The sequence below is a fragment of the Eptesicus fuscus genome, chromosome 19 (genome assembly GCF_027574615.1).
Source record: "Eptesicus fuscus isolate TK198812 chromosome 19, DD_ASM_mEF_20220401, whole genome shotgun sequence".
NCBI lineage: Eukaryota > Metazoa > Chordata > Mammalia > Chiroptera > Vespertilionidae > Eptesicus > Eptesicus fuscus.
Genome location: NC_072491.1, coordinates 38,696,373 through 38,719,910, shown reverse-complemented (window position 1 = coordinate 38,719,910; position 23,538 = coordinate 38,696,373). Strand labels below are relative to the sequence as shown.

At 40.6% G+C, this 23,538-nt stretch overlaps 1 protein-coding gene across 1 annotated transcript in view; it reads left to right on the top strand.

The window, feature by feature from the left end:
- Positions 1-23,538, top strand: part of NCOA2 (nuclear receptor coactivator 2) — a 264,744-nt gene that overhangs the window by 221,311 nt on the left and 19,895 nt on the right. Inside the window, exons 10-15 of the mRNA XM_008150353.3 lie at positions 2,357-2,504; positions 4,180-5,449; positions 12,722-12,932; positions 15,232-15,438; positions 17,732-17,944; positions 19,920-20,049. Coding sequence (XP_008148575.2) covers positions 2,357-2,504; positions 4,180-5,449; positions 12,722-12,932; positions 15,232-15,438; positions 17,732-17,944; positions 19,920-20,049 — 2,179 coding nt within the window. The remainder of the gene's footprint in view (positions 1-2,356; positions 2,505-4,179; positions 5,450-12,721; positions 12,933-15,231; positions 15,439-17,731; positions 17,945-19,919; positions 20,050-23,538) is intronic.

Sequence of the window (23,538 nt, the reverse complement as noted above, 5' to 3'; positions counted from 1 at the left end):
TGTCTGGCACTGTCCGTTAGCTTGCAGGCCCGCCATGAAGCAGACATGGCTCCTGCTGCGGACAGCAGCTGGCACAGGTGGAGTGGCGGCTCCTGGGCAGGTAGTAAGTGTGGGCGCTGGGCGTTCATCTGGCCCATCCTGCCCGTCACTCCGCTGTGCTGCCCCCAGAGTTCTTCCACAGAATCCCTTTTCCTCAAGGGGTTCCTGGATGTTTGTTAAATTGATGCGAACAAAGGAGAACTTTGTCCTCCTTGTGGGCACCTATGTCCACAGCTGGGGGCCAGGCTGCTTGTGAGGACCGGGGGCAGGGCAGGGCAGGGTGCCTCATCACTCAGTTTGGCAAATTGTCTGCAGTTTTGCAGAGAAAAGTGTAACTTATTATTGAAAATAGAGTTTTAGTTTGGCATCTTCCGTTTCATGGGGATCCGTAACCTTGGCATTTACCAGTAGTGTATTATATGTTTAAACTTGATGCTCTTAAGATCGCTGATGAAAAGGAAAAATCATAGCAAATGACCTCTCTTCTTTCCCTTAGTTTTTCTTCATCCTACTCATCCTTTTTATCTTATTTATCGTTACTTCTTCTAAAATAAGCACATAATCCAACAATTTGTGTCTTCCAGCATTTTTCTTTAAATCAAAAAAAAAAGAGGAAATAAAAAGGCCACATTTGATAGGAATCAATGCCATTTCACCAGATCTGGTTTAAAATAAAAAGAATAGTAACAACAAAAAATGAGAGCTCACCATGAGCAAACACGTCCCTGGGCCCTGTGTAGCAATGCCCTACATTTAATTTCTATGGCTTCCTGATTCCTCACAAAGGGGTTTAGAAGATGTATTCGGCACTCTGCTAGGTTTCATTAGCTGGGACCCACTGAAAGGAAACTCAGAAACACATGAAATACATTTTATCTAAATGTACAAAGTCGGTAAGATCAAGGGTAATCATTTGCATCAAATAAAAGTCTACTGGAGGGCTTTGTTTAAATGGAGAGCTTCCTAAATGCTTTAGGTGCACACTAACACCGGTCTACTTAGTAAACACGTTTGATGTAGATCAAATGGAAATGGAAAATCTTAAAGGATCACATCCAAGGTCAGATAAAATTCTGAAATTATAAACCATTGAAAATATGAATCTTATTATAAAAATTGTATTTATGCTACCTTTTGGGAACATACTTACGTAGAAGGCAAGATACACATATGAACAGTAGTTCATTTCCAGTGGGACCACTTCAGAGACACACCCAACAGTTGAGGCCAGAATAGAATACCTGAATCCTGCAGGTAGCAAACTGCAAAGGGGGCTTCTTTAGGGGAAGCGCTCAAAGTGAGATTTTACCACGAAATCAGATCTGTACCTCGTGTCAGCCTCTCTCTCCCTCTCTTCGTCCTTGTGGAATGGTGAATGTTATTGGTCACTTTGGGGCTAGCTATTCACCCACAACATTTATACTGAAAGTTATTTGGTAAAAACACGATATGGTCTTAAAATGGTTTAAGAGGTAACTAAATTATATGGCTACTTTTTCTGAATCGAAATATTCTTTTTTAATATGCAGTATTTGACAGTTTTAAAATACAGTTGTATTAAAAGATGAGCCACAAAGTTTTATTTTAAGAAAAATTATTTTAACCTAGTTAATCTGTGTTGTATTTTCTGCCAGTGTCTTAAAAACGGAAACACCTGATTCTTTATAAAGACTTAAACCAATTCCATGTCACTAAGATTTGTACTTTTGTTGTTTTGGTTTTCTATTTGGCCTATTTTTTTCCTCTGAAGAGATTTTCTGATTGTTTATCTTTTACTTCCTGTTGTTTTAACCACAGAAATAATGCTTCTTACACACGGAGAAATAGAATTGGGGAATAGTAGAGTGAAATGATGGGTTGAACAAGTACGTAACTGAGATGAATATTCAGGGAATATATTTACTGTCATAAATTTTACTATATTTGTATTAGCTTAAAGGGACGTAAAAGGCAGATCGTACACTCAAGAGGTAACATGTTTCTGCATTGTTTTCTAACATTTTAAACAAATAATTGTACAGCTTGTTTTGAGCTAATAAATTGCCATGGTACTGAAGATTTTTTTAAAAACATAGTTTGAGGGTCTAAACTTTACTTTTTTTTAATCAATATATTGTATTTATTGTTATTTTAAGTGAAAAATAAACCTGCTTTTAAAACTGTGTAATGTTTTAATATCATGAAATATTACTTATAACTCTAACTGCTGGTCAGAAAATATTAAACATAGTGCAGTTTATTACTGGGATTGTGTCTTGTCCCGCCCCCACCCCATTTGCTTCCTTAACTTGTGTTCCGTTTCCTTGCTCACCCGCAGTGCTGAGACAAGGGTTGGCTTTCAGTCAGATCTACCGTTTCTCCTTGTCCGACGGCACTCTTGTTGCTGCACAAACGAAAAGCAAACTCATCCGTTCTCAGACTACTAATGAGCCTCAGCTTGTCATATCTTTGCATATGCTTCACAGGTAAGCTTAGTTCTAAGAACCTGTCGTCCCTTCCCGGGTTAGAGGAGATGTTAGAAAAGTCACAAGTCATCCCAGACCCTTTCAGATTTGTTAGACATTTCTGCTGATCACACTGTAAAATATAAAATCAGATTGCTGTTAACCTAAAGACATTACATGGTACCAGCTGAGTAGGGCTATGTCTAGCCTGAGTCCTAGTGGGTATTTAAACCGGCGGGAAGAAGACAGGCTCACCTGACTTTGCTCTGCCATGACTGCCTGCTACATCGGAGAAGGGAGACTGACCAGGTCCCAGGGGTGACACCCCCCGGGGCAGGAATACTGAAACCACTGCACGATTTCTGTTCCTACGTGTTTAAACCTAAAACTGTCAAATATATACACTTGTAAGGAATATTTTAGATTTTTCTCAGGGTTAAATTCTTGACATTAGACTTCAAATTAATGGGTAATAAACATTTCCATAAGAAATGAAAGTAAAGAAAACTAAACTAAATGTTGATTTAAAAAATAAATGTCATGAACCATATTGTTTTAGAGCACAAATTTAGGAAAATGATTGCATTTCAACTTCTATAAATATTTATGTACGTGCTATATAAAACTTTATGAGGTACTATCAGAAGATATATAAAGTTGCTCCGGGAAAGAGTCCCCTTTTATTGCATTTCTCAATTATTTGCTTTCTTATTTTGGAATAAAAAAAAAAAAAATCAGGCAGCACTGTTTGCCAACTGTTAATAAATCTGACCTCAAACTGAAACAATTTGAAAGTGATTACAGATGTGCCAGATTTCACCCCCTAACTGAAAGCTGATGTTTGACAATTTGTGAAACCTGTTTTGTTTGGGTTTGTGAACACATTTGGTAACTCACGAGTGACTGCCAAGGCTGTAAATTAAAGCTCATAGGGCTTGGAGAATCATCCAGCTCAGAAAACCTGCTTTTAGTCATTAGTAAGGGAATGGGTGGGGTTGTCTAGGAGTTGGGGAATCAGATCACAAGCTAAGGTCACTTCGAAGTCCCCTCCCGTGCTGTCTGTTTTGGAGGCTCTTGCTTTGACATACAGGGGACCTGGGTGTGGGGATCTGTTTAAGTGACCTACTTCTAAACAGTTTTGGTAACTTTATTGGCTCTGGAACTTGTAGTGTTCCTAATAGTTAGGGGCAAGTTTTTACCACTCAGTTTGCTGTTCATCTTGAGCCAAGTCGTCCACATCAGAGCTCTCCGGACTTACAGATGTGTCTGTTGTTAGGAATTGTAAGCTCTGGTAAATAACTGGAGACAGCTATACTTGTTTGGGTCATTTCTTTAGGATTGTTCAAGTTCTCGGTTATTCATGATAAGATAGCATTAAGTGAGAAAGATATATATAATTAATTGGAACCTCTCTAATAACTACAATTTCAGTATGGTAGTAGTCAAATTTAAACACACCCCCTCCGTCTGGAAAACCGCAGACATCTTAATGAGTTGACTGAAAAACATCCCTCTTGGTCCAACACTAAACATGTTCAGTCTTGCCCATAATTGCAGATTGTTTCATCAAAGTATTATCTTTCCTTTAAGTATAGCTCATTCTTTTAAAGAAAAGAGGCCATTTCATTTTTCAAAATTAATAACAACTTGCTAAGTGTTTTGCTTTTTACCTTATATTTTTTTCCTCATTATACAGAGAGCAGAATGTGTGTTTAATGAATCCGGATCTGACTGGACAAGCAATGGGGAAGCCATTGAATCCAATTAGCTCCAGCAGCCCTGCCCATCAGGCCATGTGCAGCTCGAACCCAGGTCAGGACATGGCCATTGGTAGCAATATAAATTTCCCCATCAACGGCCCCAAGGAGCAAATGAGCATGCCCATGGGCAGGTTTGGTGGTTCCGGGGGACTGAACCATGTGTCAGGCATGCAAGCCACCACTCCTCAGGGTAGTAACTATGCACTCAAAATGAACAGTCCCTCCCAGAGCAGCCCTGGCATGAATCCAGGCCAGCCCACCTCCATGCTTTCACCGAGACATCGCATGAGCCCTGGGGTGGCTGGAAGCCCCCGAATCCCACCCAGCCAGTTTTCCCCTGCAGGAAGCTTGCATTCCCCTGTGGGAGTTTGCAGCAGCACAGGAAATAGCCATAGCTACACCAACAGTTCCCTCAACGCACTTCAGGCCCTCAGCGAGGGGCACGGGGTCTCTTTGGGGTCATCGTTGGCTTCGCCGGACCTAAAAATGGGCAATTTGCAAAACTCCCCAGTTAATATGAATCCTCCCCCACTCAGCAAGATGGGGAGCTTAGACTCCAAAGACTGTTTTGGGCTGTATGGGGAGCCCTCTGACGGTCCAGCTGGACAGGCAGAGAGCAGCTGCCATCCTGGAGAGCAAAAGGACACCAGTGATGCCAGTGGACCCCAGGGTGTGAGCAGCGAGCGAGCTGACGGACAGAACAGACTGCATGACAGCAAAGGACAGACCAAACTCCTCCAGCTGCTGACCACCAAATCTGACCAGATGGAGCCTTCGCCGCTGTCCAGCTCTTTGTCGGACACAAACAAGGACTCCGCGGGTAGCTTGCCCGGTTCCGGGTCGTCACATGGGACCTCGCTCAAGGAGAAGCATAAGATTTTGCACAGACTCCTGCAGGACAGCAGTTCTCCTGTGGACTTGGCTAAGTTAACAGCGGAAGCCACAGGCAAAGAGCTGAGCCAGGAGGCCAACAGCACAGCTCCTGGTTCGGAGGTGACTGTGAAACAGGAGCCAGTGAGCCCCAAGAAGAAAGAGAATGCACTACTTCGCTATTTGCTGGATAAAGATGATACTAAAGATATTGGTTTACCGGAAATCACCCCCAAACTTGAGCGGCTGGACAGTAAGACGGACCCTGCCAGTAACACAAAGTTAATAGCTATGAAGACCGAGAAGGAGGAGATGAGCTTTGAGCCTAGTGACCAGGTAAGTTTTATAATGTATTCCCCAAGGCTACTCACCCATATCCATTAAGGATTTTCTTCACAGGGGCATTTTGAGGCCACAGGTGATGAGATAAAAATAAGTTTTCTCTTATTTTCTCACTTGATTGAAACAGAGTTCCAAATACCCTATCTAGTAATGAGTGACATTACCATAGGGCGGGGTTGACTGCCTGTTTTTGTAAAGGGCCAAATGGTAAATATTTTAGGCTTTGCAGGCTACATAGTCTGTGCAGTGTGGACACAGCCACAGACACTGAACACAAGCGGTGTGCTGTGCTCCAGGCCCTAATATTCGGGTTTGATCCGATTGACATCCATTCTTAGCTCGTGGGCCACACAAAAACAGGCCCCACAGGCCAGCTGTAGTTTGACCCCTGTTAGCAGGCGATGCCGAAATTGGAGATAATCACTTCCTCGAAGCGGGGGCCTTGTCAGTACAGACTGAATTAAGTTATTTATTTACCTTTCTCATTTTAAGATCAGGGTTTGACTGTTTTTTCAAACCTAATGAAAATCATTGTAACTCTGTTCTCAACCAAAACGTCTGATTCACGCTAAAGAATTTCTTAGACCATCCGTATAAAATGTATGTAAGGGCCAATGGATAGTAAGAAAGGAGAGGTCAAGTTTGACTTGATGTTAGTATAGCTGAGCCATCATATATAAATGCAAACCTGAAATATCGGTTGTGTTACCTGCTGTTCTTATCTGAAGATTTAATTATCTGGAAAAAATCCAGGATAGCTAAGTGATAATTCAAAATCAATCCTGATAATTCTCAGGGGACATAATGACATCACAAGGAAAGTAAACTATTTAATATTTTCTTTATTTAAAAAAAAGTTATTAACTGACACAGTGGCTTGGCATAAGCTGTTTCCTGGGGAATCTGTGACCAGCTGGGTTAATGAACCAAGACCCACCCTACTCTCTCTACTCTCCTCCAATCCCTGGCTCTGCCCTGGGCCTCAAGCCTTGTAAGACATGAATGGTTAAGAAGAGAAGGAGCTACATGGGCTTTTCTACTTAAAATGGTTCGCTAATTTGTCCTTGACACTTGTTTTGTAAGTGGATCTGATGTGTGTCACTGTCTTCGGGGACTAGGTGTGCATGGGGAGAGGAGAGGGCAGCACCCCTGCCATGTGTAGCCTTGAACCTGCTGAGTCAGCAGAAGCTGGTGCAGGTGGGTCTGGATGGAGAGCAGGATTCGGGAGAGTCGGGCTGCACATGCTTGCAGCTGGGCTCTGTCCGGGTTTCTAAGCACTTGGCTTCCTTTATTTCTTTCACTTCGATGTCTTGACAGCTGCTACCGTTCCTATGAGGCAGAGATGATTTTCAAGCCACTGTGTCCTTCACAAGGCAAACAGCCTAAGAATACAAACATTGGTAATTAACCCTTAAACTTCGATGTTAGTGCAGAATTCTATATAGCAGCTATTTTGTAATGCTGTACAATCATAAGGTGGGGAAACCGAGGGCCCCATAGAAAGTTAATAGCAATATCTTAGATAAAGTTACTGTAAGGCCATCCTGACAACTATGAATGTTTTAATCTTTTGAGGTTTACGAGATTAGAATATACAGAGCTAGTGGCAGTTCAGGGTGGCGGGCACACATACTGTCACTCAACTATCTTGACACCTTCTAGAGGGCAAGGTGACTCGAGAGGCCCCCCTTAGCTTTTAGTAGCTCAGTGGTCGGCCCCTCTTTCCAGAAACACCATTTGTTTCTGTCCCAGGCCTGAGGCCCTAGGACTTAGAGGGCCAGGGAGGAGGGACACTGCTTGGCATTTCTATGTTTAGATATAGGATTACACTTAACTTCAGACAAAAGAAACTGACAAAAAAAGTCCTTTCAGTTTCTAATTTTTGTTTAGGAGAAACATTTTTCTAATCAAAATTATGTCCCACCTAGGGAACAAGGCCCAGAGTGTTATCGGTATAAATCTGTTAGTATGTCAGTAGACCACGAGACAATGTACACAAACACCACACATCTACACTATTTTTTCTAAATGAAACTAGTTTGTGTCTCACCCCCATCCCCTTCCATTTAAAACCCCACCAAAAAATATTGCTTCAGAGCACTTTTAACATCAAAAACATTGCAACTTGAAAAGAAAAGTTACCACAGGAAGTATGCATTGCTTAAATTTAGATCAAAGTTAAAATGACTTTTAAAAAAAACTGACTTTTTTCTCCTCCTGCTCTCCTTCACTAATTCCAAACACAGATTATGTGTATCTCCTATTAACTACTATACACATTTATTGGAGACTTTTCTTTGATTTCAAGGAAGCACAAGTTTTTTTATTTAGTGAAATAAACTGTTAGCAAGCCTGAGTACACAGTTAACTGTCTTGTTCTTTTGACTCAGCAAAGAGCCATTACCTGAGTGTGTGTTTAACCGATCACTAACTGATTAAGGACAGGAAGTATTCCGGTGGTGCTGTTTTACCTAAAATAGCCTTCTTTACTGGGCAGAGTATTTAAACATTTGTTTCTACGGCACTTCATAACCAACAGGAAGTAATGACGGCAAAATTTCCAGTTTGTTTACCAACTTTGAAGTTATATACTTATTTACACAATAGAGTCCGTTGATACCCCTCCAAATGGAACTTATGTTCTTTCTAATGCTACTGGGCTACGTAGGATGAGGGTTTAGAAATAGTCTAAAAAAATTTTCTTCTTGTATTTGGTTCCATTAGAATAGAAAACTATATCTTACACTATAGTATTTCCCTTCAAATGTGGTAAATTAGATTACCATGTTTTAATAATTTTATGTTACGCATATATGGTAAAATAACACTTTATTTAAAATTTTGAAAAGATATTTAGTAATTTATTAGAATACTTGTGTTATTAAAACGCATGTGCTCTTTATGTTTGCTTCAAAGAACAAGTAATTTGACACATGAAAAATTCATAAAACCAGAAAAATGAAAAATTAAAGAAATCATGTTCAATTTTCATTTTGTAGAACTTGTATGAAAATCTTTCTGACTCATTTTTCTGCCTGAAATAGTTTAAACTAACTATTTCAATTGATGTGGCTAATTTGAGCATTCGAATAGATGCCTAAGCAAAACTTTGAAGTATCTTGGCAAAGCCTTATAAAGGAAGGCATCAATCTTTTTGTCTTGTGAAGAAATCATGCCTAAAAAGTGAAGAGGGGCTGACTAAAAGAACTTTGGGTGGTAATTAAAGCTTACAAAGTTTTAGGGAAGGAGCCCGACTGGTGTGGCTCAGTGGTTGAGCACTGACCCATCATGAACCAGATCATGGTTCAAATCCTGGTCAGGGCACATGCCGGGGTTTCGGGCTCCATCCCCACTAGGGGGGTGTGCAGGAGGCAGCCAATCAATGATTCTCTCTTATCATTGATGTTTATATCTCCCTATCCCTTCTTCTCTCTAAAATTAATTTTAAAAAATTTTTTTAATTTAGGGAAGGAAATGTTAGATCAGAAACTTACTGTGATCAAATCCATTGCTTCCAAAGCTTGCATGACTACAGAAGAAAATGCCATATTTGTCCAATTTTATTGCTGAACAACCAAAGGAGTATAGGCATTTTGAACTTTATTTCCTTGAAGAGAAACATTTAAAGTAAACTTAAGACAATTATATTCGCATTAAATGTGTACTCCAAAAATTAACAAGAATAAATGCAAGCAAAGCGATACTATCTCCTGGGGAAATTTTCATAGTGTATCTTTCTGAGAGCACACTGAATGAACTCAAATAGTGTCAGTAATTAAACGTCTACAACGTATTCATTTTGACTCTAACACCAAGAAGTTTCTGCATGGCTTTTAAACTCATTATATTATACACAAGAGTAGGTTACAAAGGGAGAATCCTGTCACAGGAGGTCTTTGAATCGCTGATTTTTATTTTTCTATTTGAGATGGCTTAAAGTATAATTTCATTTTAATGGGAACAGTAAAGGTAAAAATAAGAGGCAGGAGCCTAGACCCAGACTGTTGTTAATTGATGGTATAAAAACTTTCCTTTACACGTATTGGGTTGAGGGAAAATATATTTATTTACACAATAGCATTGAGGAAAATGATTTATTTTTTATGGTTGTTTATATGAATCTGTATATTCCGGATGCTTCTCATCCAAGTTAGTCTGCAAAGTTTTCTCAAGAAGCACCTTTAGCCCTACCCGGTTTGGCTCAGTGGATAGAGCCTCGGCCTCCGGACTGAAGTCCCGGGTTTGATTCCAGTTAGGGGCACATGCCCAGGTTGCGGGCTCGATCCCCAGTAGGGGGCGTGCAGACGGCATCAGATCAATGATTCTCTCTCATCATTGATGTTTCTATTTCTCTCTCCCTCTCCTTCCTCTCTGAAATCAATAAAATTTAAAAAAAAGAAGAAGCAGCTTTATCGCTTAGAACAGCCACCTCATTCACCACCACGCACACGCACACGCACACAGTGGGCTTCCAGGGCCGCTTTCTGAAGGGCTCTACGAGGCAGCGGTGTCCAGGGCAGTTTTGGTTTCCTAGGGCAGCCACACACTTCCCAGGTTGTTAGGACCTCTTCTAATCATGAGCTTTTTTTTTCTTTTTCTCTTTTAAAATACATTTTTATTGATTTCAGAGTGGAAGGAAGGGAGAGACAAAGAGAGACAGAAACATCAATGATGAGAAAGAATCATTTATTGGCTGCCTCCTGCACACCCCCTACTAGGGATCGAGCCCGCAACCTGGGCATGTGCCCTGATTGGAATCGAACCCAGGACCCTTCAGTCTGCAGGCCGACGCTCTGTCCATTGAGCCAAAGCAGCCAGGGTTAATCTCGAGCTTTTTCATGGCACCACTATAAGGATACTACACGTTTTTATGAATCATTTATTCTGAGAAATTACAGGAATTTCTATAAGAAATGTAGTTGATCCTGGGAAAACGTTTTATTTTTTTTTTTTTAATATATTTTATTGATTATTTACAGAGAGGAAGAGAGAGGGCTAGAGAGCTAGAAACATCGATGAGAGAGGAACATCGATCAGCTGCCTCCTGCACACTACCCACTGGGGATGTGCCCGCAGCCATGGTACATGCCCTTGACCGGAATCGAACCTGGGACCCTTCAGTCCGCAGGCCGACGCTCTATCCACTGAGCCAAACCGGTTTGGGCTCTGGGAAAACGTTTTAGATTACAGATTAATATAGTGAAAAGAAGTCATCGGGTTGACTGAGTGGCCATTACTGTGTTCCAGGCAGTTGTTGGAGAGCAATAAATGTTTACACTGTTCTTTATACTTACAGATTCAGCAAAACGTGATACAGATAGATGTGTAATGAACTCACTTTACATGTCCATCTAACTTACACAAAATCGTCTGTATGCATTCAGAAAGGAAGAAGAGGCGGCTATTAAATGGTTAAATAGTGTGAGCAGTTTTGCCACCATTCCCCCGCTCAGTACTGAGTACTGAGTACGCTGAGTAGGAGCCCTAGTGCAGTGATGGTGAGGGGTGTGACAGAGTTCACCCGGGTTTGGCTCCCTGTGCCTGTAACAGAGTGAAAATGCAGCGTCAGGCTTTCAAGTGCAACTTTGTTACCATTTAGGATTCAGCCAAGCAACCATGTGCCTCCTCTCAGCAGGAGACACTGGCTCTGTTGCCCTGGGAGGGGACATCCAGTGAGGTGCCTTCCTGGGGAGTGTCAAGGGGTGCTAACTTTGGAACCTCACCTCGCCTGAGATGTGTCTCTCTCATATTTGATGCTTCTGTCTTTTGCTAGAAATAAGTGGCTAGCCTAACCAGAAAATCCTCTTGTAACCCAGGAAAATGGATCCCTATTATATTTGCCATAAATTGCAAAAACATTAACAAGTCCAACCTCTCCATGGGAAATAAGGATTGTACATAGAATAAAACTGTAAGCCCTTGTGCTTAACTGTGCCTCCTGTTGGAGGTAAGCAATTTCATTTGAGTTGCCAGTGTAGACGAAAGGGTTCGTCACGGTCAAGGATTCAAAGTCCATTCAGTGACTTTGGGGAAATTGCCTAACTTACACTTACATTTGTCCACCTACACATCAAGAAAATCATTCTTACCACTTTCTTCACTAGAAAGTAACCCTAGCGTGTAACTTAGCCATTTTCTAGTGTGGTTGGCACTGTCTGGTTTTAAATACTTGGCACATAGGTAGGTTCTACTTAAAAGAATATGAAAATTAGTTGGGCTTGCTGGAAGAAAACCACTAAGTATAACATGGTGGTGATATTTACCTTATTATTTTTATGTTGGTAACTGAAATGAAATTATATATGGCTTCTGTGAAGTCAGGTTGATAGGTGCTGTGTCTGGGGACAACCTGTTTTCATCCTGCTTCCTCCCTACATATTGTCACCTAAGCTGGTGAGTGATGAGAAAGCCAGTGTTACTCGAAACTGAAAGTACAAGCAGGAAAAACCACTAGTCAAGTTGAAAAGGCAATGCTTAGCTGTCATGGTTGCCGTTGCTGCAAGCTGATTTAGTGTTTTACTCCCCCTGCTCTTAAAAAAAAAAGCCCTGCCCGGCCAGCATGGCTCAGTTGTTGAGTGTCTACCTAGGAACCAGGAGGTCGCAGTTTGATTCCCGGTCAGGGCACGTGCCTGGGTTGTGGGCTCAATCGGCAGGAGGCAGCCGATCAATGATTCTCTCTCATCATTGATGTTTTTCTCTCTCTCTCTCTCCCTCTCCCTTCCTCTCTAAAATCAATAAAAAATACATATTTTAATTTTTTAAAAGTTCTAAATGGGAATCACCATTTACTAAGTACTGATGTTGTATAAATTTGGATCGGATTTTCTAACAGCATTTATTACTGTTATCATTTCTTAGGGAAATTAACTACAAAACCTAGATCTGGACTGTAAGTTGTTGGTTCATTAGAAGTAAGTTGTTGGTTAATTAGAAATATGCATACTCGTGATTAGTTGAATTACTAGCATAAAATAAGAGGGAATTTATAAATTGCCAATGAATCATGATGCTGGAAGAGACCTTTCTTTCTAATTCAGCTGTCTCTCTTTTTACAGAGGCGGAAATTCAGGACCTAGAGATTAAGTTATATGTTCTCTGTCAGTTTAATTTTTTAAAAGGTGATCAATTGACTGTTGAGCCTGAGGTGGGCATGCATCTTTTACTTGGCTGAGGTGCCTGGTACCAGTTAGGTCTGTGATTGCCAGCGGGCCTGTGGTGCCCACACTCACAGTGGGGCGGGATACATTCTTCTGTCGTTTCCTGCAGCCTGGCAGCGAGCTGGACAACTTGGAGGAGATTTTGGATGATTTGCAGAATAGTCAATTACCACAGCTTTTCCCAGACACGAGGCCTGGCGCCCCTGCTGGATCAGTTGACAAGCAAGCCATCATCAATGACCTCATGCAACTCACAGCTGAAAACAGCCCGGTTACACCTGTTGGAGCCCAGAAAACAGCACTGCGAATTTCCCAGAGCAGTGAGTATGAGATGTTGATGGTTATGCCACATAATCACCATCACAAACGGGGATTATTAAAATCTGATGCAAACAGCTTAGTCACTTCAAGGTTTTTATGGTCAAATAGCACCATCTACTGTCCTGGTTCTTCCCAACAGTATTCAGAGTGGATTCTCGTGAACGTGGCTTCCCAGCATTCCCTGTGGTCAATTTAATCAACATAGAGTGAGATTAGCTGACCCACATACATAAAGTTCTTGAGATGACCTTCATAGTTCCCTGCATTTCAGCTACTGCCTTCAGAAATTGAGTTTAAATAGATTTTATGTTTTAATATATAAGTGAATACTTAAAATGTAGAAAATGAGAAAGTTATGCTGACTTTTTAGGAATAATATTACTAAAAATTCTCAAAATATTTAATCATTATATATGAAAGGGCTAAACACATTTAAAAACATCTTGTCCTGTCCTAACCGGTTTGGCTCAGTGGATAGAGCGTCGGCCTGCGGACTCAAGGGTCCCAGGTTCGATTCCGGTCAAGGGCATGTACCTTGGTTGCGGGCACATCCCCAGTAGGAGGTGTGCAGGAGGCAGCTGATCGATGTTTCTCTTTCATCGATATTTCTAACTCTTTCTCCCTCTCTCTTCCTCTCTGTAAAAAAATCAATAAAATAAAAAAAATAATAAAAAACATCTTGTCCTAGCTCTTAGGAATCCTCATACAAATATCAATTTTACATGGAACTTTATCATACAAATGTGTTCTAAGTGCATTTTAAGTTTGGTTAGTTTGATAGACTCTTAAGTACATTTTTATCATTTATTTTACTCTTTTTATTTTAAATTTTATTTAGGTAAGTTTAAGATGAACCTTCACTATGAACACTTAGTTTACAAACTTGATAGTTGCCTAAAGTTGCCCAATAGTTTGAATGGGAGAAAAACTTTCCCTGTTCCAGGAACATATTTTATAGGAAGATAGATAACCTCCTTAGAGTTACGTTGGTGAATGGAGAGGATGATTTTCCCCCCTCTTCCAAAACAGTTTGGCCCAAAGCTTCGCATTGGTTCTCAAACCAGAAATGGCACCTATTAACCAAATGACAGGGTACATTTATTTACTAGATCTTTTCTCAAGTGATTCCTGATCATCCTAAAGGGTAAAACAAAGTCGAGCTTTTACTGTTACCTCTCAAACCTGCCTATTTCTTGGGAAATGGAGGATTAGTTATGAACCATCCGAGAGCACAAGTCAAAGAGTTGAGAAGTGAGTGAGAAACACACTAGAAAGTTCATGCTTATTATCCAGGGGAATTGAAGGACAAATTGCATGTGAATTCATGGTTTCTCCTCCATCTGTACCTCCTAATAGTGTTCACATTATTGATGGGTAACCCACACAACTAACCCTGAGGAAGCCATGTATAAGCATGTATGTCATTTCTATTTCAAGCCCTAATTTTTCTAAATATTTTATTTCTGTTATTGATTGTGAAGAACCATTTCTTTTAAATTTTCTATTTCATACTATGTTTATATAATAATTCAGAAAAAGTGAAAACTTGGTATTAATACTTTAGTGCTATAAATTATATTTATAATATCTTTATACTTTAAAATTTTTTTAATAACATTGATATCAAATAACTGGTTATCTGTGTGATAGTACAATGCACTAGTACAATAAATTCTTGGGAACTAACCCTAAGAATCATTTCAAATCTAAATGTATCTGGAATTCTAAAAAGCTGTATTTGAAAGATTAAAGATTAGGGTCCTAAAGTATTAATGATTACTTCAGGTAACAGAGTTCACACTCGAAGATTTTCACTTCCACTGAAATTCAACACCTTGAACCTAATTCTTCTAGGAAAATCTAGTTATAGACATGTAATTGTAACATTCAAACCATATGTTTCTAGGGTTGGTGTTGTATGGAGATGTTTATAGCTTCTGACAGCAAGACTACTAAATTCTAATAATATAACATGAAAAACACCATATTAGTGGTTTATTTAGCAAATACAATTGAATATTAGAAACTAGTATTGGGGGGAAAATATATGGTTACGTTCTTTTGTCTTTCTTTTTTTGCAAGAATGTGAATAATTAAATTAGTTGTTTATTGATTAGCTTATGACATTTTGACACTGCATGTTTTTTGTCTGAATTTGTCTTTTGTGTAGGCAGTTGGTCTCTGGCATGCATATCTTTTGTTATTTTACAGACAGCATTTTTCCTAAACACTACTTTTGTTACAATTATTTTCTGTTATCCGATATTAACCTTCAATTTTCATATTTTCTCTCCTTAGCTTTTAATAACCCACGACCAGGGCAACTGGGCAGGTTATTGCCAAACCAGAATTTACCACTTGACATCACATTGCAAAGCCCAACTGGTGCTGGACCCTTCCCACCAATCAGAAACAGTAGTCCCTACTCAGTGATACCTCAGCCAGGAATGATGGGTAACCAAGGGATGATAGGAAACCAAGGAAATTTAGGGAACAGTAGCACAGGTAAGGGCTCAAATGCACTGTTACTTTACTGGGTTCTGTAACTTAATGATATCTTTCATCCACATCAAACTAGTAGAATTCTTCCAATGAAATTTTTCATGTTAGAAGCTAACATTTGAATGTAAGAAAAGTGTACAGATTTTCACCATGAGAGTGGTATATGAAGATCGGAGAGCATTCCAGTAAGCTGCCCTTTTATTCTGTGATCATTACTTTCAGAGGTTGCTAATTATTACACCTATACCATAAGCTTATTTCACTTCTGTTCCCATTACTGTTCGAGACATTGTGGTGGTGTGTATAAAATAATTTGGTGGTTGCCAGCTTCTTGTGATAATCTGCTGATAATCCCAAAACTTCCTGTTTATTGATAATCTGTGTTTGGAGAATTTCAGAATAAAAGTTTAAAATTCAGCCAACCTTTCATGCTTATAGATGATACAATTCTCATTCAGAAAAATATTCATTAAAAATAAAAACTTTAGCCCAACTGGTGTGGCTCAGTTGTTGAGCATTGACCTATGAAGGGTCGCGGCATTAGAAAGGTTGAGAACCACTGAACTAGGAGGTCACGGTTCAATTCCCGGTCAGGGCACATGCCCGGGTTGCAGGCTTGACCTCCAGTTTTTTATGAAGAACTGCTCACAATTTATAGCTTTCTTCCTTTGTTGAAATGAGGACCTAAAGAAAAAGGCACTAAAATAATAGATATTATAAAAGAACTTATATTGGTGGGTGTTGAATTTGGGGGGGTTTATTTGTTTGTTCTTGTTTTTAACTTAGTATGTAATCCCTGTAAACATTTGCCATTTAGATAGTTAACTGAAAATAAGAGTTCAATTTAAGGGGAAAAGATGGATTGTTTTACTTTCTGTTTTTCATAAGCAATGAAAAAGCTGTATTAAAATAAGAGAACAGGAGCCAATGACTTATTAAAGGTGGCTTCTTATTAGCAGAATCCAAGAAGACCTGAGTCCTTGTGGGAGCCTGACCTAAGAACTTGGGGATATACCTCTATTTAAATCTAAGCAGCCCAGAGACCACTGGTATTCAGGCTGTCATCATGCAATTAATTGCCTGTGCTTCATTGAAAAAGAAAACGCTGAGAGAAACTCCCCCAGTTATAATTGCATTAATGTTGTTGAATTAAGGATGGTTTTACCTTCTGCTTTCTGGATTTTCTATAATCTCATATTGTTTTGATAATAGATTTTTTTTTAAAGCTAAAATGCCTATTATATATTTGTAAAACTTAAATCTAATGTTAAAATAGTTTGTTAAATATATGTTACCATAATATTGTTCTAACTTTTTCTAAATGTCCTTCACTCTTGATCATCCTAACGGAGCACATTCTCCAGGAAAAAACCACCCACCATACATGGCTGCTCCATTTATTAAATATACCCTATTCTCAGTTGTTTATTATAATTAAAGTAAATGAAAGCAAGTCATGTATTTGAAAGCAGAGCTTTTATACATCCGTCATTAAACATTTCAAAATGAAGGGTCCGCACTTGGGGCTTTTCCAGAACTTCTAGAATATCAAGTCTTAGCAAATCTCTGGCAGTTGCCAGCATCCCGGCGGCCGGGCCAGGGAAAGCAGACTCCCGATCCTGCTTACCAGTATCGTGCCCCTGTATTATGTGTGGTCAACTAGCTGTTAACATCTCAAGCATAAAAGGATTTTTACGAGTCTGCCCTAACCCATTCTAGATCTATCCTCAGGAATGTGTGGTCCAGGCATATTGAAGTAGTAGGAGTTCCCGGCCTTGGCTACAGAGAACCGTAGTAGAAAGATCTGGGCAGTTTTAGAGCTTAACAAATTCTAATGCTCTGAAAGGGATAGGCCTGGGCCTCACGGGATAGTCTCCGTGATTTTGGTTTGTGATAAGAGTATTGATGATCAGTTTTTTATCTTGCTCCTCTTGGCCTCACCTCCCTTTTGGAAAGTAAAGCATTGACGTGTGTATCAGCTAATGTGATTCACTTCCTGAGGAAGGAAGTTGGGGTTATCCACACGCCACAGCACCTGTTTCTAAGTACATATGGGAACAATTTTAACAGCTTTTCCGAACTATGAAGAGTGGCAAGTCCGTGTTGTAAAAAACTTTGTAGTAGTTCTTATTTCTTAGCCAACGGCCCACATCTGTCCCAGTGAGGGCCTTAGCTGTTGGGCTAGCTGCGTATTGCAGACTGGTTATCTCGTTCAGAGTAAGATTGTGTGGCGTTCACACGTGGTGAGTATGTTTTCAGTTTCTGCATGTCTCTGTCTTCTCTGGCTTGCCTTCAGGGATGATAGGTAGTAACGCTGCCCGGCCCACCATGCCATCTGGGGAGTGGGCACCGCAGAGTTCCGTGCGAGTCACCTGTGCTGCTACCGCCAGCGCCATGAACAGGACGCTCCAAGGAGGAATGATTCGGAATCCAGCCGCCAGCATCCCCATGAGACCCAGCAGCCAGCCTGGCCAAAGGCAGATGCTTCAGTCTCAGGTCATGAATCTAGGTAAGGGGGTGGTCCTGGCTTTGCTTCTGTTTTCAGCTCCGTAAGTGCTCCCAAGACAGGCTCCTAATTTGCCATTCAGGTGTCCCCCATGTCAAGCTGTCATGAGTGGGATTTTGCTGGAACTCTGTATAGACACTCAAAGGTTTTTCAGTTACCTAAGAGAGCCAGCTACCTTTGTGATGTTTTCTTTTCATTAAATTACCTAATTTCAGCTTTCGGGGGCAGTGAGTTAGTGTCCCCTATAAATGGTGTATTTTGGAGAAGCATTTCAGTGATGCAGCAGTGGTTCCTAACTCTGGGTGAACATCAGGGTCACCCCAGGACCTTCAAGTGCAGGTTCCTAGGCCACTGCTCTCCACTGTTAACCCGACTCTCCTGGGTCCTCATGAAGGTGCAAGTCTTACGGAACGTCTCACAAATTGTGAGGATCAGTAGAATTTTGTTTGGATACATGTTAATAAAAATTAATGGTCAGGTATATTGCATGACTCCCTTTATATGAAATGTCCAGAATAGGCAAATCTGTAGAGAAAGTTGATTAGTGTTTACCTAGGCCTGGGGGTGTGGGGGCAGAATGGGGAGTGACTCCCAATGGTTTTTCTTTGGGGGAGAATAAAAATATTCCAAACTTGATTGTCGTGGAGGTTGTACCATCTGTAAATGTATTAAACCCACGGGATGGTATACTATAAATAAATTGTATGCTATGCGAATTATAGCTCAATAAAGCCATTATTAAAAAATATTAATGGTCAATGCAGCTCATACTCAAGATTATTTTTTTAATCATTGACATAGTAACCTTCCTCTTATACATTAGCATAACTCAGATAAGTTGACGTTTATGTTCTGCTTCATATACTTAGATATTGTGCCATGAGGAGGAGCTAACTGATGATGGAAAGGTGCCATGGTTGTTTGGAGGAGGTGGCGCAGTCTCCTCATCCCACCTCTGGCATCTGTTTTCCTAACCAGCTACTTAACTGCTCAGTGCATTTGGAGTTATTGTTTCTGAAAGATGACATTCCTGTCACCTTTCTACAGAGAATCTACTTCAAGTTAATCAGTGGTTCCCAAACAAATTCTTGTCATTTGAGGTTGCATGAGAAATGCTAAAAAATGACCAGAATTCCATGCAAAATTAAACTGGGAAATTTTTTTAAAAAATTTTTCTTCATTTAAAAATCATCATAATAAATAACTTATATCCAGAAAAAGAGCTATTAAGAATGAGCATGTCTGAGCTACTGGCCTCCTTTCTGCTCCACCCTTACTGGAGAGTCACTGAACCCAGTAGGTTCAAGAGCACGCACAGACCAGTGCCTCTCACAGGACGGCCCAGGACCCCGGTGCCCTTTGGAAAGGACATCTGCCAGGCCCAGACTATTTTCATAATAATGCTAAGACACTGTTTTCCTTCCTCACTCTGCTCCTCTCGCGGGGGCTGGAATGTGGAAGCGAGTAGAAAATTCTGACTCTCTTCTGTCAGTCAGGACATTAAAGTGATTTTCAAAAATGTAAAACAACATCAGTAAAAGGTGGTGTTGGGTTTTTTTGTTTGTTTGTTTTTTCATTCAAAAAAAGTTTGTGTGAACATATACTGGGTTTATTATAAAGATTTTTAAATGAAGTGATAGTTTTTCTATTGGCCAGTTTTAATTTCCAACAAAGTAAATTTCAATAAGATACAACCCACATAGACAAGGTCTTTTTTGACAGAATATAAAGGGTCCTCGGGCAAGAAGAGGCGACAGCTGCTGCTCTGCACCGCCCTTGAAGCGGGTGATTAGCCTTGATGTTCACTGCCCGTATCTCTGTATCAGAACAAAGAGTGTCTTATTTTCACCTGATTACTGTTCCTCCTGTCTTTTTCATTTTCTGAAAACCAGGTGTTTTGCTTTGTATTACATAGCAGAAACAGATCCTTCCCTGATTACAGGTTGTAAGATTTTGGGGCTTTTGTCTTCTTTTCTAGGGCCATCTGAGTTAGAGATGAACATGGGAGGCGCCCAGTATAGTCAACAGCAAGCTCCTCCAAACCAGACCGCCCCCTGGCCTGAGAGCATCCTGCCCATAGACCAGGCCTCCTTCGCCAGCCAAAGCAGGTGAGTCCTGAGCCCCCAGGAGGTCCGGGAGAGCTGCTTCCCGAGTTCTGCACGTTACTTTACACATGCCTGTGCCCAGAGTCAGTCCCCTCCTTTTAATAGCTGGGGCCTGACCAAACTGAAGAATTCAGACTTTGTACATTAAGCCTTTGAAATCGTTTTTTGAAAAAGGATGTGGTGTCTGATCAAGTTTATTGAGTTTTTTTGGTTGTGATTATCAGTCTAATCATTTTCATTTCCTTGTAGGTGATCTTTTCTTTCTAATGTCTTTTGAACAGTTCTTTGTATTTGCTGTGTTGTAGCTTTACTACAGTGTGTCTAGGTATGGATTTATTGATACTACCTGGTATTTGGTATATATTGTTCATTTCTAAGAGTTCTATTTGCCCGGTTATTTTTTATAATCTCTTTCTGCTTGCTTATTTTTGTGATTTTTTAAAAATATATTTTTATTGATTTCAGAGAGGAAGGAAAAGAGCTAGAGAGATAGAAACATCAATGATGAAAGAGAATCATTGATTGGCTGCTTCCTGCACATCCCCTACTGGGGGGGATTGAGCCCACAACCTGGGCATGTGCCTTTGGCCGGAATCAAACCTGGGACCCTTTAGTCTGCAGGCCAATGCTTTATCCACTGAGCCAAACCGGCTAGGGCTGTTTTTGTGATTTTATCTTTATATCTTTAAATATTACATTAATCATTATTTCTAATTTTTTTTATTCAATACTTTCAAAATCTGGATTTCTTGAAGTTCTAAATTCAGTGATTGACCTATTTCCCTAAGTACATTGGTAATTTCACTGGGAGTTCATAACAGATCTCAGTTAGTGAAACATCTGGGATTGAAACTGGGGGGCACTTTTATTAAGGAAGAATTTGCAGTGGTCTCTGCCAGATGTGACATCACTACTTACTTGGGTCTCCCCCAGGGTCCCTCAGCTCAGCCCAGCAGTCTCAGGGTAGCTCTTTGACTTTGCTTTGCTTTATGGATAAAAACGCACCCATCACCCATGGCTTGGAGAATGTCTGAGTTTCAGCTCATCGCTGTTTTTTGTTTTGTGCTATTTCCGGCAAAGGCAACATCACAGTTGTGTTCCTGCATGATCTCACTGGGTTTTAGCAGAGCACTGGAAGCCGATGTTACCGAGAGGACCTGGAGGCCTGAGTGATGGCACTGCCCAGCCAGCTGGGTGGGCGAGAGCCTACGGCAGGGAGAGAGTTGGGGCCTGAGCAAGAGGCAGTGTGGGAACTCAAAGGAGGCAGGCTTTGCTTTCCAGGAAGCAAACCTCTTAGAAAACATAAACTGGAGGAATTTGGCCTTGAGGCTCATATGTAAAGAGTTGGGATTGGAGGCTCCATGAAGACCTTTTTGCAGAGTGAATGTTTATGTCCTTCTGGGATTATTCTAGTCTCAAGTCATATAATTCTCTTATCAAATGCACAAATGATGAAAGTCAACAGGGTTTCTGGAGCTTCACACAGGTAGGCTACATTTCCAGAGCTGCTTCAAAATGCAAATTTCTGAGCGAGTCCCTCTCTGGGATGTAATGGTAGTCGGGGCTGCACAGCGCAGGGTTGCAGTGTGTGCCCGTTTTCCTTTCTCTAAAGTGAGTAATAAAGGATTCAGAGGATTCAATGACCAAAAATATAGCGGAAGATGAATATGAGCCCAGCAGTAGGATTGGTGAGAAAAGTAGAGAGCTGGTTATTGCACTGAAAGAAAAGATTAATGGAACTGCTTAATAACTGTCTAAAAAAGGAAGGGTGCTCACCTGCTGTATGCTATTCACTAAGGGGGATATGTTTTTATTGATTTCAGAGAGGACGAGGGGGAAAGAAGGATAGAAACATCAATGATGAGAGAGAATCATTGATCGGCTGCCTCCTGCATGCCCCCCACCAGGGATCAAGCTCATAACCCAGGCATGTGCCCTGACCAGGAATGGAACCATGACCTCCTGGTTTATAGGTCAGTGCTCAACCACTGAGCCACACTGAGCCTGTGAACCGCCTCTGGGGTCTCACTGAAAGACAGGTCTGGGAGGGACCCAGGAGTCTGCATTCCCAACAAAGCCCAGGTGATGCCGGCACCGCTGGTCCTCCCACTGCACCGTGAGTGGCACTGAGGCTGGAAGAACAGACAGGGAGACTTGGAGTCTAATTTCACAGTGTGGGGAGGGTTGTTCTTTTCCTAAATATGTTTATTTGTTATGTTAAAAACCCACCCAGCCCTAGCTGGTTTGGCTCAGTGGATAGAGCGTCAGCCTATGGACTGAAGTATCTCAGGTTCAATTCTGGTCAAGGGCACATGCCTGGGTTATGGGCTCAATCCCCAGTAGGGGGTGTGCAGGAGGCAGCCAGTCAATGATTCTCTGTCATCATTGGTGTTTCTATCTCTCTCTCCCTCTCCTTTTCTCTCTCTGAAATAAATAAAAATAGTAAAAAAATAAAATAAAAATAAACCCATCCATTTCCATGGAAATTTGCACTTAATAAAAATATGGTGCAATAATTAAATCCAACACTTGATAGTTGTTTTTGAATGAAATGTGAAAGATTAGTTTCTAGGGAACTCATCCTAAGCCCAGAATTAGGATTTTCAGTTGCCCGAACAGATGAGAGTTCTGGTTGGTTGGTTGGTTGGTTGCTTAATTGGTTTGTTTGTTGGTTGGTTTGTTTGTTTAAAAGGGAAGAATTCTGATTTTACTGAGTCCAGATGCAGAGTGAGGTGTGCTATGCAGTTTCTGGGGCTCAGCGTAGCCTATGCTATCCCCTCGGTCACTGTCTCCAACTGTCTGTGTCAGAACTGTGTGAACAAAATATTTCGCCACTTTAGAAGTTATTTCAGTCTTTCCAGGCACTCATCCCACGTATTTTATTTTAAATAATTGCGTTTGGAAGGAAGTTATGACCAACTTCAAGCTAATCTTACTGCCATAGAGCCTCAGAGGTGATGGTAACAGGTTCTAACAGCATCCCTCCTGAAATAAAAGGAAAGCAGTGTTTTTCTAAAAATCCCCTCTGTAACTGTCACCATCACCATTTATATTTTTACAGCCCACCTGCTTAGGCATGGGTTTGTTAGTGTTTTATGAACCAAGCATTAGTTTATGTACATATTTCAAAAAGACAGTAGCCCTTAAATCTCTAACATATCCCCATACGCACTGATTTGTAGCTGAATTTCCATTTCCTGTAGTTCCATAATGTATAGGTGATTTGTTTGAAGATTTCTGTTGGATTTATAAAAATGATTTTTTTTCCTTAAAATAGAATCGCTGTCTTTCATGAAAGATTTGCTTTCACATTAAATTCAAATTTTTTTAGTTAACTTGGTTTTCTGTTGTTTGTAATGTACGTGAAAGTAAAGTTTCTTGTGTTGACTATTTCTCATCACGTAGTAGCTGCTACTTTTTTGCAGGATTTTGGAACACATGTGAAAAGTGAGGGCAATGGTATGGTTTCCCATGAACCTATCACCAGTGGAG